This window comes from Ceratotherium simum, chromosome 2, assembly GCF_057802395.1.
Source record: "Ceratotherium simum simum isolate JZ-2026a chromosome 2, ASM5780239v1, whole genome shotgun sequence".
Taxonomy (NCBI): Eukaryota; Metazoa; Chordata; class Mammalia; order Perissodactyla; family Rhinocerotidae; genus Ceratotherium; species Ceratotherium simum.
In genome coordinates this window covers 17,897,192-17,909,046 of record NC_141901.1, presented here as the reverse complement: position 1 = coordinate 17,909,046, position 11,855 = coordinate 17,897,192, and the positions used below count along the sequence as shown (strand labels likewise).

The following is an 11,855-nucleotide window of genomic DNA, read 5'->3' as shown; positions in this document are numbered from 1 at the left end:
AGCTGCTGTAGAGAAGATGTATCAGAGGTGAACACTTGATGTCCAGTCTCCTTAGGTGGTCCATCTGGCACAGAACTTGAACACTCCTTGTAACTGGTACACACATACAGGTAATAAGTCTTGCTGGATACCAGTTCTATATGCATGTTGTGGAATCCATTCCATTACATTTACTATTGTGTGATAAAATTTAAGAAGTTCCTGTAAGGTTTTTCTTTTGGTTGTTTAACTTAAAATGCAAAAGAAGTGTCCTATGTATCAAATGATTTCCTAAGAGTCACCAAAGGGATTGAGAAAGAAAAACTATTTAGGGCAGTTATTTTGTCCACCAGGTAGCCTTGTCTCAGCTTCAGAAACCAAAGTGCAAGGTGACGCCCCACTTCTACCAAGGGCTTGGCTCTGCTGTTTGCATATTTTTGGTTCCAAGGTTCCTTCTTAGTTTCACAGAAGGAAATTGGGGGCTGAGTGAGCATGTGATAAGGGGGGTGGTTAAATGGGTTAGATACATTGTTTGCTCTTCTTGATTTGATGGGCATGTAAGTCCCACTCCATTTCTCCTCATATGAAAAGCCTAGGTGAGCCCAGGGGACTACTGGCCTTGGGTTACAGAGTCACTCTAGAAAGTCCCTCAGCCCAGCCCAGCCCCCTCTTAGACTTCAGAGTCCTGAGAGCAGGGATGTTCTATGCCCTTCAGGTGATCATAAAAAGGAAATTTCTCTCAAGTTGTAGAAAACAGCCTTTCTGGGGAAGAATATGCATTACCCACTCCCCCCCACCCCACACACCACAGCATCTTCCTACATCTTTGAATAAACTCAAGAGACATCCCAAGTAAAACCAGCCCCTGAAATCACTTTGTCCTTCCAACCATCCCCACTGAACTGATCTCAGATTTCCATCTTAAAACAGAGGTTAAAAATCAGCTTTTAGTATTGTGTTGAATGAAATATTTCATGTCATTACTTCAGTTTTAACATTAAAAACTAAATTCAAAGATAACAGTAAGTTCATACTATTCCAAAATTTTACTTGCGATTAAAGGCATTATTAGTAACCGACTGCTATATAATAATTATTCACTTCTAAAGAGTTGGATGTTAAAATAGAGCTAAACTCAGCCATGGTCATTTTTTTAATCATATTTCTCTTTATATTCAAAAGATTTCATTAACCATCTTAAAAGTCCTCTAAGCATTGACTTCAAAAGAGCAAAAATAGAAAAACAGAGTTTTTTGCTTAGTGGATACCCATGATTTATCTTCAGTGAATAATTAATTTGGCTTTAGTATCATTAAGTAAGGATATCGCATCCTTAGAACCAAACATTGTAACAAAAACCTCACTTTGCTTCTTTCAGGAAGTTAAGTTCTTCTTATTTATAAAGAAATAAAAGTTGCAATGAGATAGAATATAAGCTCACATGACCCATGGTGGTTCAACTTCTAATTCAGATACCTTACTCCTGAAGGAGAAAGAAATATGAGAAAACAGTACATGTCATTCCTGGGCAAAAAGAGAAGTGAGGACTCACATGTGGAAGATAAACAAACATATAGATAAGGAGAACAGATTAGTGGTTACTAGAGGGCAAGTGGGTGGGGAGAGGGTGAAAGGGGTAAAGGGGCACATATGTGTGGTGACAGATAAAAACTAGACTGTTGGTGGTGAACACGATGCAGTCTATACAGGAACTGAAATATAAAAATGTACACTTGAAATTTATACAATATTGTAAGCCAACATGACCACAACAAAATAACTAAAAAAAAAAAAGAGCAGTGAGGAGAGACAAATGTAACAACCCTTAGCCAGCTGACCAATTAAAGAAAGGGTTAGCAAAGATAAGTGAATCTACCGATAATTTAAAATTCTCATTTTGAAAAAGTTCTCTTTTTAAGAATTAAAAAGTAAAGCGTATGAATTTCAAATACGTTTCCTCTGCCAATGAGCAGACTACTTAGAGAAGAAACAAAAACAAAATCTTAGGAAATTAACAGACAGGATAACCAAGTTTAAAATCACCAGAGGTTAACTGTCAATACACTTGGTTACCAGAAAGCATACAGCAGGGTGTGTTAGAAAGCAGACTGAACAGCCAGAGATATATTAGAGAGAAAGAAAAGAGTAAAGAAAGTGTGGAGAGAAAACTAAAGTGAGACGTTTGGGTCACCCCCAAATTTTCTATCACTGAAGAAAAGTGACTGCTTGAAACCGTGAAGGGCAAATAACAGTGGCCCTTGGCTCACCGTAGCAGGGAAGTTGGCCTTCACCTCCAACAGTTCAGGGTGCTGCAGGGGGAGAGACTTTCTTCTCACTGAGGAGAGGGGAAGTTTGTGGTGCCCAGAACAGAGCTCTTCCTTTGAAACTTTGAGCTTTGAGTTCTCTGTATAGCAACAAGCGGAGACTTGAATGAATTCTTCTTTGGGGAAGGCCTTTCCTTTGTTATGTGAAAACCACTCTAGTGGGCCCTTTAGTTATAAGAACTGAAGCAAGTTTTCACCTTACCCATTGTTTGGGGGGAAAACTGTGATGTTGCAATTAATCTGAAAGCAGATGTTCTAGAGTTAGACTGAGCAGCCAAGTGAGCTGGTGTGTTAACAGTTGTGTATAGCTGAGTCATGTTGTAATTTGGCATTAAAGTTAGTGTGCCTGCCTAAAAGCAAAAGCTCCGAGTTGTCCTAGATTCCAAATGAATATTTATTAAAATGAAAGTACATCATAGTGGTTTAAAATTAGAAAAATTTAACATAGGATTAAGAATCAGAAATCAAGATAATGACAGCTCCTTTATAAAGGCAGCTGAAATTAACCAATTACAATTTTCCTTCTGATTCCATCTCATCCATATAAGCAGAAATTTCTCCACAAAAATTGTGTGAAATACTGAATGACTTAGGGCTCATGACTCCTTTTAGAGTTTTTCCCTCTTCACAAAATAAAACTTTTTAAGGATCATAGTAGGTACTTAAATACTTGTTGATTGACGTGAGATTTCATTTGCTAGCAGAGAGTTTAGTTCAAGCTCTTCTAAAAAGTCCTTGAGAAATGAATGCACTATTCAAGATGGATTATGTCTCAATGTACACACTCTGATTTAATAGAGAGGCACTAACTACAGGCTTCCAAGTTTCCTTCCTTTAAATCATTGAAAGAAAGGAAATCCAGGCTCTTCAGTTTAGCTTCAGCATTATCAGTAAACTCCCTGGAGGCTTTCTGCAGTGGAAGCCGGGGTGGGCCCATTGGAATCCCGGAGACCAGAGTCATGATGGCTTTGGTCTGTGACACTCCAAAACCTAGACAGGAAAAATAAATGAGGAAACATGACTGGGACTGTCAGCTTCACCACAAACATCCCAAAGGAGAGATCATATTCTTACAGTGACTACTACAATAGGATAAGGTGGTACTAAAAGATGGGAACATTTCTAGTCAATATGGCAGACCGAGCAGACATAGGAAATCCTTCTTCCTGCCTCAAATACATAGAAATGCTGGAAAATTCTTAACAAGTTGACAAACTGTAAAACAAAGACTCAAAGTAAGATGCAAAGTCAACCTCAAAAGCAAGAAGGAGGGACCAAAGTTATCTGGAATAAAGAGGTCAGAGTGGTGAGGAGGAGCTGAAGCCAAGTGGTCCATAGGATAATCTGACTCAGGGATATACCGTTGTTGGTCAAATGACCAATGAAGTCAAATGGACTTCATCTCTAGGAGAGAATTTAGCTCAAGCACATCTAAGAAGTCCCTGAGAAATGCACTATTTAAAGTAGTTTATGAGTCAGTGCTACTGTTTTAGAGCTGGTGTTATAAAACTGGAGCAGGAATGCAAAATGAAGCCTTGGGTCTGTGCACAGCAAGGACCTGGAATTAAATTCCCTGTATGAAACTGGTAGCTAGCCTTCTGTGAAAAGCAATAGAAAAAAGCCCAGCCCACTGGCCTGGGGATAGAGAGGCAAAGAAGCTTGACTTCTGCCAGGGCTGTGGATGGAAAAAGATCATATGAAAGAAACCCCAAGCCTGTGCTGTATATAAATATGGATCCATATTTGCATTACACACTTGGTATAGGAACCAGACTAAGAAATTAACCTAAAGACTGGTTAGAACTGGTGAAACTATAGTGTCCTAGCAGAGGCAAATGTAAAACCACTTGACTGGACACCTCACAACCTAGAGCACAAAGGATTCCCCAGAAAATGACAGTTTCTGAAGATGAGTTCAGAAATTACAAAGCACATAAGGAAAAAGAAGCTGCAGGAGAGCCAGCAAATGCCACAGCTGACAAATTTCATATGATACAAAATTCTGAAAGAGACTTCATGGAGAAAAAGAAAGAGTAGAAGCCATAGGCTAAATGAAGGGCATATAAAAAGATTAAGATTTGAAAAAAAGCCAAAAAAGAAATACTGTAAAGGAAAAATATAAAATTAGTGAAACTAAACAGGAGAAAACATAGCTAAAGATAGAATTAGTGATTTTGAAGGTAGATCTAAGAAAATAATCCAGAATTCAGCAGAGAGAGAAAGATATTTGTTTTCTTAACTGGCTATTGCTTTTGGATCCAAGGTATGATAAATAACTTTCTTTTGCTAAGTGAACTTAGTTACAGTAACAATTGAGCATTAGAAAGAAAAATACTAGCATGACTAAATATATAGACTATAGTTTGATGAATGCAAAATGGCCCTCCCAGGCTTATTATGAATAGTGGAATAGGGAGCTACCTTCATAAGACTTAAAGTTTATTAAGATAAGTCTGTCTTTGACTAAACCATGAAAACTCCAATCCTCAAGGAAGTCTTAAGATATGTTCTTTTAGATCATAAAAACTATCTTCAGGAGTCTCCTTTTAAAATGCAAATATTCTGCCAAAAGAGTAAATCCTTTCAGCTAATATCTTAGAGGTATATTTTGCAAAACTGTTGCAGTATTACTGCTGGTATGCAAAATGGTCTTATAAACACAGATAAACTTTTAGTTCTTTTAAAAATTTAATAGTTCAATATCTACTTTAGTGCACTTTAGGAACATATAACTATCATAACAAAACCAAAATTTTGGGAAAAATATTGCTTAGGACAAGGGGATAATAACAGGTAACTAACAGCACTCATAGCACACAAATATGACAAAAATCATGAAGGTGGAAAAGCAAATGGGAAACACTGTCTTTGAAGGATTCAGAGAGCTAGCTGAGAACCCTATGAGAATGAAGGGCATAATACATAACAGGTGCTTGGGGCTCGGGAGGAGTTGCCAGGATGAGGCAGAAAGGCTCTGAAGAGGAGGTGGGATGTCTGCCAAGAATAAACCTAAAACTTTTCCTGGACTTGACCCAGGTTCTCAGGAAGGGCCAATCTCTTGCAGAAGTGGAGTGAATGGTGGCCTTGGTCATTTGTTATGGGATAAGACTTGGAGACTCTGGAGAGGTTTCTCTAATAAAATTCATCATATTTTCCTCAAATTTTACCTTGTCGTCTATCCAAACCTCCATCTATTTAAGCTTATTTGTGTGAACAAACTCTTTTTAAATTGCAGACACTCTTGGGAGAGCTTTCAGTCATTCACGGTTTAGTAAGATCTATATTCAAACTCCCTTCCTCCAAGCACTTAGGCTGAAATCAGCTATAGTGTGGCTGTAGAATTTTAATAAGCAGAGGCAAGTAAAGGGAAGGAGTGCTGCTGGTATAGGAGAGAAGGAACAAAAAGTGGTGTGTGTACAGAGCGGGGAGGTGAACAAAGTGCTAAAATGGAGGAGAGAGATTTGTAGAAGGGTGCCAAAGACCTTCCAACTAGGTTTACTTCACCATTTTATAGGGTTGGCCCTGAAGGTTAGTATTGGAAATAAAACTCTGCGTACAACAAAGCATTAAAAAGTGTTCTTGTTGGACTTTCAGACAGAGTGATGAAAGTCCCCCCTCACTTTCTCTGAAACCCTCAGAGAAGTCCCTTTCCTTTACACTCTCCAGTAGCAGACGAAGCAGGAAACTTACCTAGTTTGACCACAAAGTTGATAAATCTCTGAATACAAAACTGGAAAGGAACAAACAAATCTATAGTCAGTATTACTGAACTGTGATAACAATTTAAAGCATTTAGAGGTCAAATTGCAGAAACTCCCGTCTATAATAGTCCACACACCTTAGTTTTCTAAAGGTGTGTCAGAGTGGAGAAAAACAGCCAAGTGAGGATGGTTGAGATCCATCCAGGAGAAGATAGGATCTTTTCATACACAGAAGTTTATAAAATGGGCCCATGTAGAAAAGAAGCTCCAATGATAGAATTGTACCAGAGAGAGTTAAGATGGCGGAAGGCACCCTTTATCCATCTGGCTTACGTAGGTAAACTTATCAGCTAGTGCAGTTGTTTTCCAAGTGGGGTACACTAACCTCTGGGGCACCTGTCAAGACACCTAAGGGGCACCTGGCGAAGGCTAAGATTTACTGGACTCAATTTATATATCCTCAACTTCCAAAGTGCTATTTTCTAAAACTGATCAGAATAAGAATTCACATGTAATGGAGGTGCAGGTTGTCCTTTTATATTTCCCCTTTCACAGTCCTTCTTCTCCCATTTTTGAAAAACATACCTCCTATATCACTGCCTCAGGACACCTCTGGGAACCAAATAAAGGAGCCAATCAAAATGTTGGTATTGGCACTGACAAAGAGTGACAGAGTGATTCCTCTAATTAATGGATAACAAGTCCTCTAAAAAATCATAGAGTTTTCAGTTTTTTGTTTTCAACATTGCTTCCAATGTTGTTACTCAGGTTGTCAGCTGAAAATCATTAAATGATCAAGCATTCTGTGATTTTTGGCATATGATTCAAAAACTGTTCGAAGAATTGAGTGACATTGCTACAACAAAATTTCTTCCATTCTTATCTACTAATTTATAGGAATGGGGTTTCACAGAAGTTATTTCTCTAAAATCAAAAAACAGAAATAGTATCGATGCTGAATTTTAACTTATCCTAGCATTAAGTAACATTCATCCATGAATTCATGAACTAATTCATAAAAAAAGACACCCATCCATCTCATTAAGAGATGCATTTTCAATAACATTTTACTTTTATGTTGTTTTAATCAATTGGATACTAATAATAAAAACTTCAATGCAGAGTAAAATTTAATACCAAGAGCCTTACAAACATATATGTTCTTTTTTCCCTCACATATAAGCTGTAGCACATTACATTCACAAGTTTGTACTTTGCCGCTTTTTACACTTAATATATCATGGAGATCTTTCCAGATCTGTACATATAAACCCATCTCTTCCTTTTAAAGGGCTGTACGTAATTCCACTGCATAACTCAAACATAATGTATTTAACATTATGGATGGATATTTGGGTTGTTTCCGTCTTTTGCTATTATAAACAATGCTGTAAGGAATATCTTTGTACATGTGTCATTTCATTTACATAAATATAACGGAGGGCATTTAAGTCCATGAGAATGAATAAGTTTAGCCCTAACTTTTTCCTTGTCTGCTTCTTCATTTGACTGCAAACTCCCTTAGGGCAGAGACCAGCCTTTTTGAAACTATGTCCTCAGCTCAGCCCTTGGCATATGAATAAATGAGTAAACAAGACCCACTTGCACTTGCCTTCTGTAAGAAGAAACAGGGAATGTGGTCAACTAAATTCCTTACCAATACTGTTGAGTGGGATGATTTGAGTGGGAGTAAAGGAAAAAAAAAAAGAGAGCTGGAAACTAGATCAGCCAATAAAAGAAACCACTAAGTGAAAAGGTCCATATCACAGCTGTTTCAGTTTACTCTATCCTATGATTTCCCTGTTGTTCAGCTCAGAACAGGTTGGAATTTTCAGAAATAACTTTTTCTGGGAAGCCAAGGAAAAAAAAAATAACGAGGAATGCAAAGAGATGGCAGAGTCCACACAATTCAGACTTAGTCTCTTAATTCAAACCAAAGTCTTGCCAATGTTTAGTTTACTCGGCATAGCTTCCAAAGTCCCTACCCGGTTCCTGCTCTCAGCTTCACTTGGTCTGGGGCTGAACAAAGGGGAATATTAAGTAAGCTATTTAAACTTTAGGTAGAAAGTAGATTTAGCCTGGCTTAATGTTCAGGACTAAAGGGTGGGGGATAATTAATCACTCCTGGCAACTGCCTCCTCATGTTCTCTCTGGGTTGGAGCTCAGGTCACTCCCTCTAACCTCGAGGATGCTTTGTACTTCTGCTCTCTAATCTGATTGTCCTGATGGTGGCCTGTCCTGTTCAAAAAGACCCCTTATCTGAGCTTTACTGGGACTGACCATCTGCTCTAATCTTGCTTATGCCTTTCATTCCCACATTTTCTTGGGATACTCCTCAGCCGTTTTTATTATTCTGAAAACCCCTGTGCCTCTTGGCCTCTAAAAGTCTTTCCCTTGTGCCTACCCTATTTCTTTCCACCTCATTCCATTTACCTAAAGTACACACCCTACTCAGCTGCTGAGACTGGTTCTACCCTTCAGTGAGGCTATTCATTCTCTGCACAGAGAGGTTGTCCTCCATGTAACATTAACAGCAGCCACCATTTCCTCTGGGGTCTTCCCTGTAACACACTAGCTCCTGCTGCTTTTCCTGTTTCAAAGCCGGTGTCTCCTTCTGGATCAACCACTCGGCTCTTGTTTCCTGCCTGGTGGATGTTTTCAGTTCTCAGCACATTTCCAGGGTTAAGAAGACTGACCTGTCTGACTTTGGATTAAGTCTCCCCATTTTATGTTAGCAGCTTCATAGATTCTTCAGATACTCTGGTGACTCAGGTGTGACATCCTCAAGGGGATGGCATGTGGTTATTTTCCCAGAGATCTATCACTATTATTTTACAGTCACAAAAATACTTTGAACATACAGTAAAAATAAGATCATTTCTAGGAGGAACAGAGAGGAACATTCCCGTATGGAGCCTGTCCTGATTAGATGTGTAGGGAACACAGACAATGGGGATAGGTTTGGTTTTAAACAAGAAAAAGTAAGAAACAGAAAGAAAGCAAAGAAAGAGGCAGCTAGGCGATTTTAATGAGGGCAGGTGTGGTAGGAATGCTGATGAGAGAGCGTAAGAATTATCCAGTGGGGAAGAAAAAAGCCTGATTTATGTGAAGGGAAGAAAAAATTAACCTGGTGGTTCAGGGCTGAAGAGAAGTCCTTTTTTTCAAAAGCCTCCAACATCTGGTTTGTCTTTTTTCCCAGGTAATTATAGGTACTGAAAAGAAAACAGCACACACTGCAGGATCAATAACTCAGTGGGAAAGGTCCAGATCTTCAAACCCCTCTGCTGCTTAAAAGGGAAAAACATACCTGGACTTCTAGAGGTCTATTCATAGGCCCTAATCTATTAGAGGATCAGGTGTCTAGAAGTCTATCTGTAGGCCCTAATCTATTTGAGGATCAGGTGTCTTCAGTTGAGTCTTCCAGCAACACGGAGCAGGGCCAAGAGGAAGCAGAGAACACCAAAGGGAATAAAGAAAAGGAAGAGAAACAAAAAAAGGATAAAGTTAGGAAAAAGAAAAAAAAAGTGAAAGATGGAAGTCTAATAGGTAGGGAGCAACTGAGACCAGCTGCTGCTCCGGGGCCCACACTGGGGGCAACGCTGGATAAGAACTGTGGATAAAGTGTAATATCTGAGGAGAGTCCTCAAAGCCTTCTGCTGAGGAACTGGGTGAACAGAGCACCACAGTAAAAGGGGCAAATCCCAACAGATTACCTAAATTCTTTGCCAACTTACATATTACCTAGAGACTAGTTTCTAATAATAACATTAATAATGATAATAGTAAAATGAGAGACCATTTGTTAACTGCTTGACGTAAATTATGTCTAATCCTCTCAAAGCCCTGCAAGGTAGAACTGGTTTCTATTTCACTGTGAAAAAACTCAGTTCCAAGACAGGCTACAGAGTTGTCACAAAGGCTTTCCATCACTTCATGCTGCCTTCTATCACAATTCAACAAAAATGAAGGTGAGAATGTTATTTGATCTGATAAAATGTTCTTGTGGACTTAAAAAAAAATCCCTAACTTACCAATAAAGACAAACATCTTAGACTAATTACTGAATTCTTAGGGAAACCAGCAAGGTAGAAGGTTATAGAAATTCGTAACAAGGATATTTCCCCAGTTTCTAATGACTTCTCATATACTAAGTCAGTGTCAGAAAAATGTATTTATCTTGATGTACCAAGAACAGAATGTTGTTGCTGGTACCCCATATATGTAGACCCCAGAGTCAACAGCAAGAGATTCCAAGAACGTGAAGTTCACATTATCTTCTGGTAATAAATTAAGGAAAAATAAAATATAATAGCGAAGTCACTGGTAGATGTGAAACACTCCTAAGTCACAATATGTACATGAATGTCTGAGGAGTTTCAGAATCCTAAAATTTGAATCCCAGTGGTTTTAAATGTATCCTCAGTTAGACAGAGAGGAATGTGATTATAATTAAGAAGAAATGAAGTCTAACCAAATGTACTTTGCTTATAGACTACGTTGACAGAATCAAAATGCCTAGTACGGAGGCCAAAAAACAAGAGTCAAAAAAGTAAGCATTTCCAGGGGAAAAAAGTTTCCACAGTCAACAAATGCAGGCATCCAGGTTTCCTTGGCAGAAATGTCCTTATACTGGTGATGGATGCCACACGCCATCCTGGCTTGGTTAACAAGCCATAAAGACCATCCAACTCAATCACCCTTCATCAAAGCCAAGCTCACCAAGACACTTTATGAATATTACTTTGCTTCTCCTGTACTTTTCCTACGGGGAGGAAATGTATTTTCAGTTAATGAAAATATTTCAATCAATCTGCTTGCAGGTATATTTCTAATGAATTAGGTTAACATGTGCAGTGGACATGCTAATGGAGTTACCAGCCTTCCCCAAGCCTTCTGCTGAGTAGGCATTCTACGTTCCTGGCTGCAGCTGATTGGACCTTAGGTGGACACCTCACTAGGCAGTGCTACCTAGTGATATCCTGAGATGCTACATTTGGGCATCATGATTGGCCATGTGCATGGAGAAGCAGAGAAAGCCCATCTGGAGAGAAAGAGAAGGAAATAAAGGGATGTGCAGAGAGATGCAGAGGTGAGAGTCTCCAGAGGACCACAGACGTAGAAGAATCTGCCTTGGCTGTTGAGGGCTTTGCAGTTCCAGGTTCTCATCCTGAGGCCTGGCTGCACTTCCTCCTCTTGGGTTTTATGTAATTTCCCAGTATTTTATAATAACTTACCTTCTTTTACATAAGTTAGCTTGAATGGATTTCTGTTATTCATAACCAAGAGATTTCTGTGCATGCTCTCAGCTTGTGTGCCTCACCTCTAATCCAACAGTGCTTCTAATAATGACTGAGTTGCTAACAAACTGCTAAGCTCTAAATTCCCTTTCACTGAAAGAATGTGGGAAAGAAAGGCAACTTCCATCAGAAAAGGTATACACGCAAGAAGGGTAACTACTTAGGTGATGAATGCCCCTGGAGGGGTACTGTACATTTATAACCATTGGGAAAAATGAGTCATGCTTACCTGCCCACCGCTCCAGTCGCTCCCATCACCAGAGCACTCAACAGTTGCTAATCAGAAAGAAAGAGTATTCACTTTTATGAAAAAGAGAAAGAGAAATGATGCTACATAAATTGTTTTGGACAGAAACTAACCTACTGGGATATGCCAGGGGGTGACTTACCTCATCCACCCCAAAAAGGAAAGCAAACTGTCGCTGGCGATTCTGATCAACACACTGCCCGAAGTCTAAAAGATCTGTGTCACTGAATTTCAGCCCTTGGAAGGTGGGGATCTTCTCCTGAATCCCATCCAACACCTCCTCAGCACGAACTGCTCAAAACAATAA

At 39.1% G+C, this 11,855-nt stretch overlaps 1 protein-coding gene across 3 annotated transcripts in view; it reads right to left on the bottom strand.

The window, feature by feature from the left end:
• Positions 1 to 1,124: 1,124 nt before the first annotated feature.
• Positions 1,125 to 11,855, bottom strand: part of NPL (N-acetylneuraminate pyruvate lyase) — a 41,750-nt gene continuing 31,019 nt past the window's right edge. For 2 of the 3 annotated variants that reach the window (XM_014783366.2, XM_087438810.1), the window contains exons 8-12: positions 11,691 to 11,839; positions 11,531 to 11,577; positions 9,132 to 9,216; positions 5,994 to 6,033; positions 1,125 to 3,293 (exon numbers count right to left, since the gene is read on the bottom strand). In XM_014783366.2, the coding sequence (XP_014638852.1) occupies positions 3,109 to 3,293; positions 5,994 to 6,033; positions 9,132 to 9,216; positions 11,531 to 11,577; positions 11,691 to 11,839 (506 nt within the window). In that variant the 3' untranslated portion in view covers positions 1,125 to 3,108. The remainder of the gene's footprint in view (positions 3,294 to 5,993; positions 6,034 to 9,131; positions 9,217 to 11,530; positions 11,578 to 11,690; positions 11,840 to 11,855) is intronic. The other variant, XM_087438811.1, reaches the window with a different exon arrangement.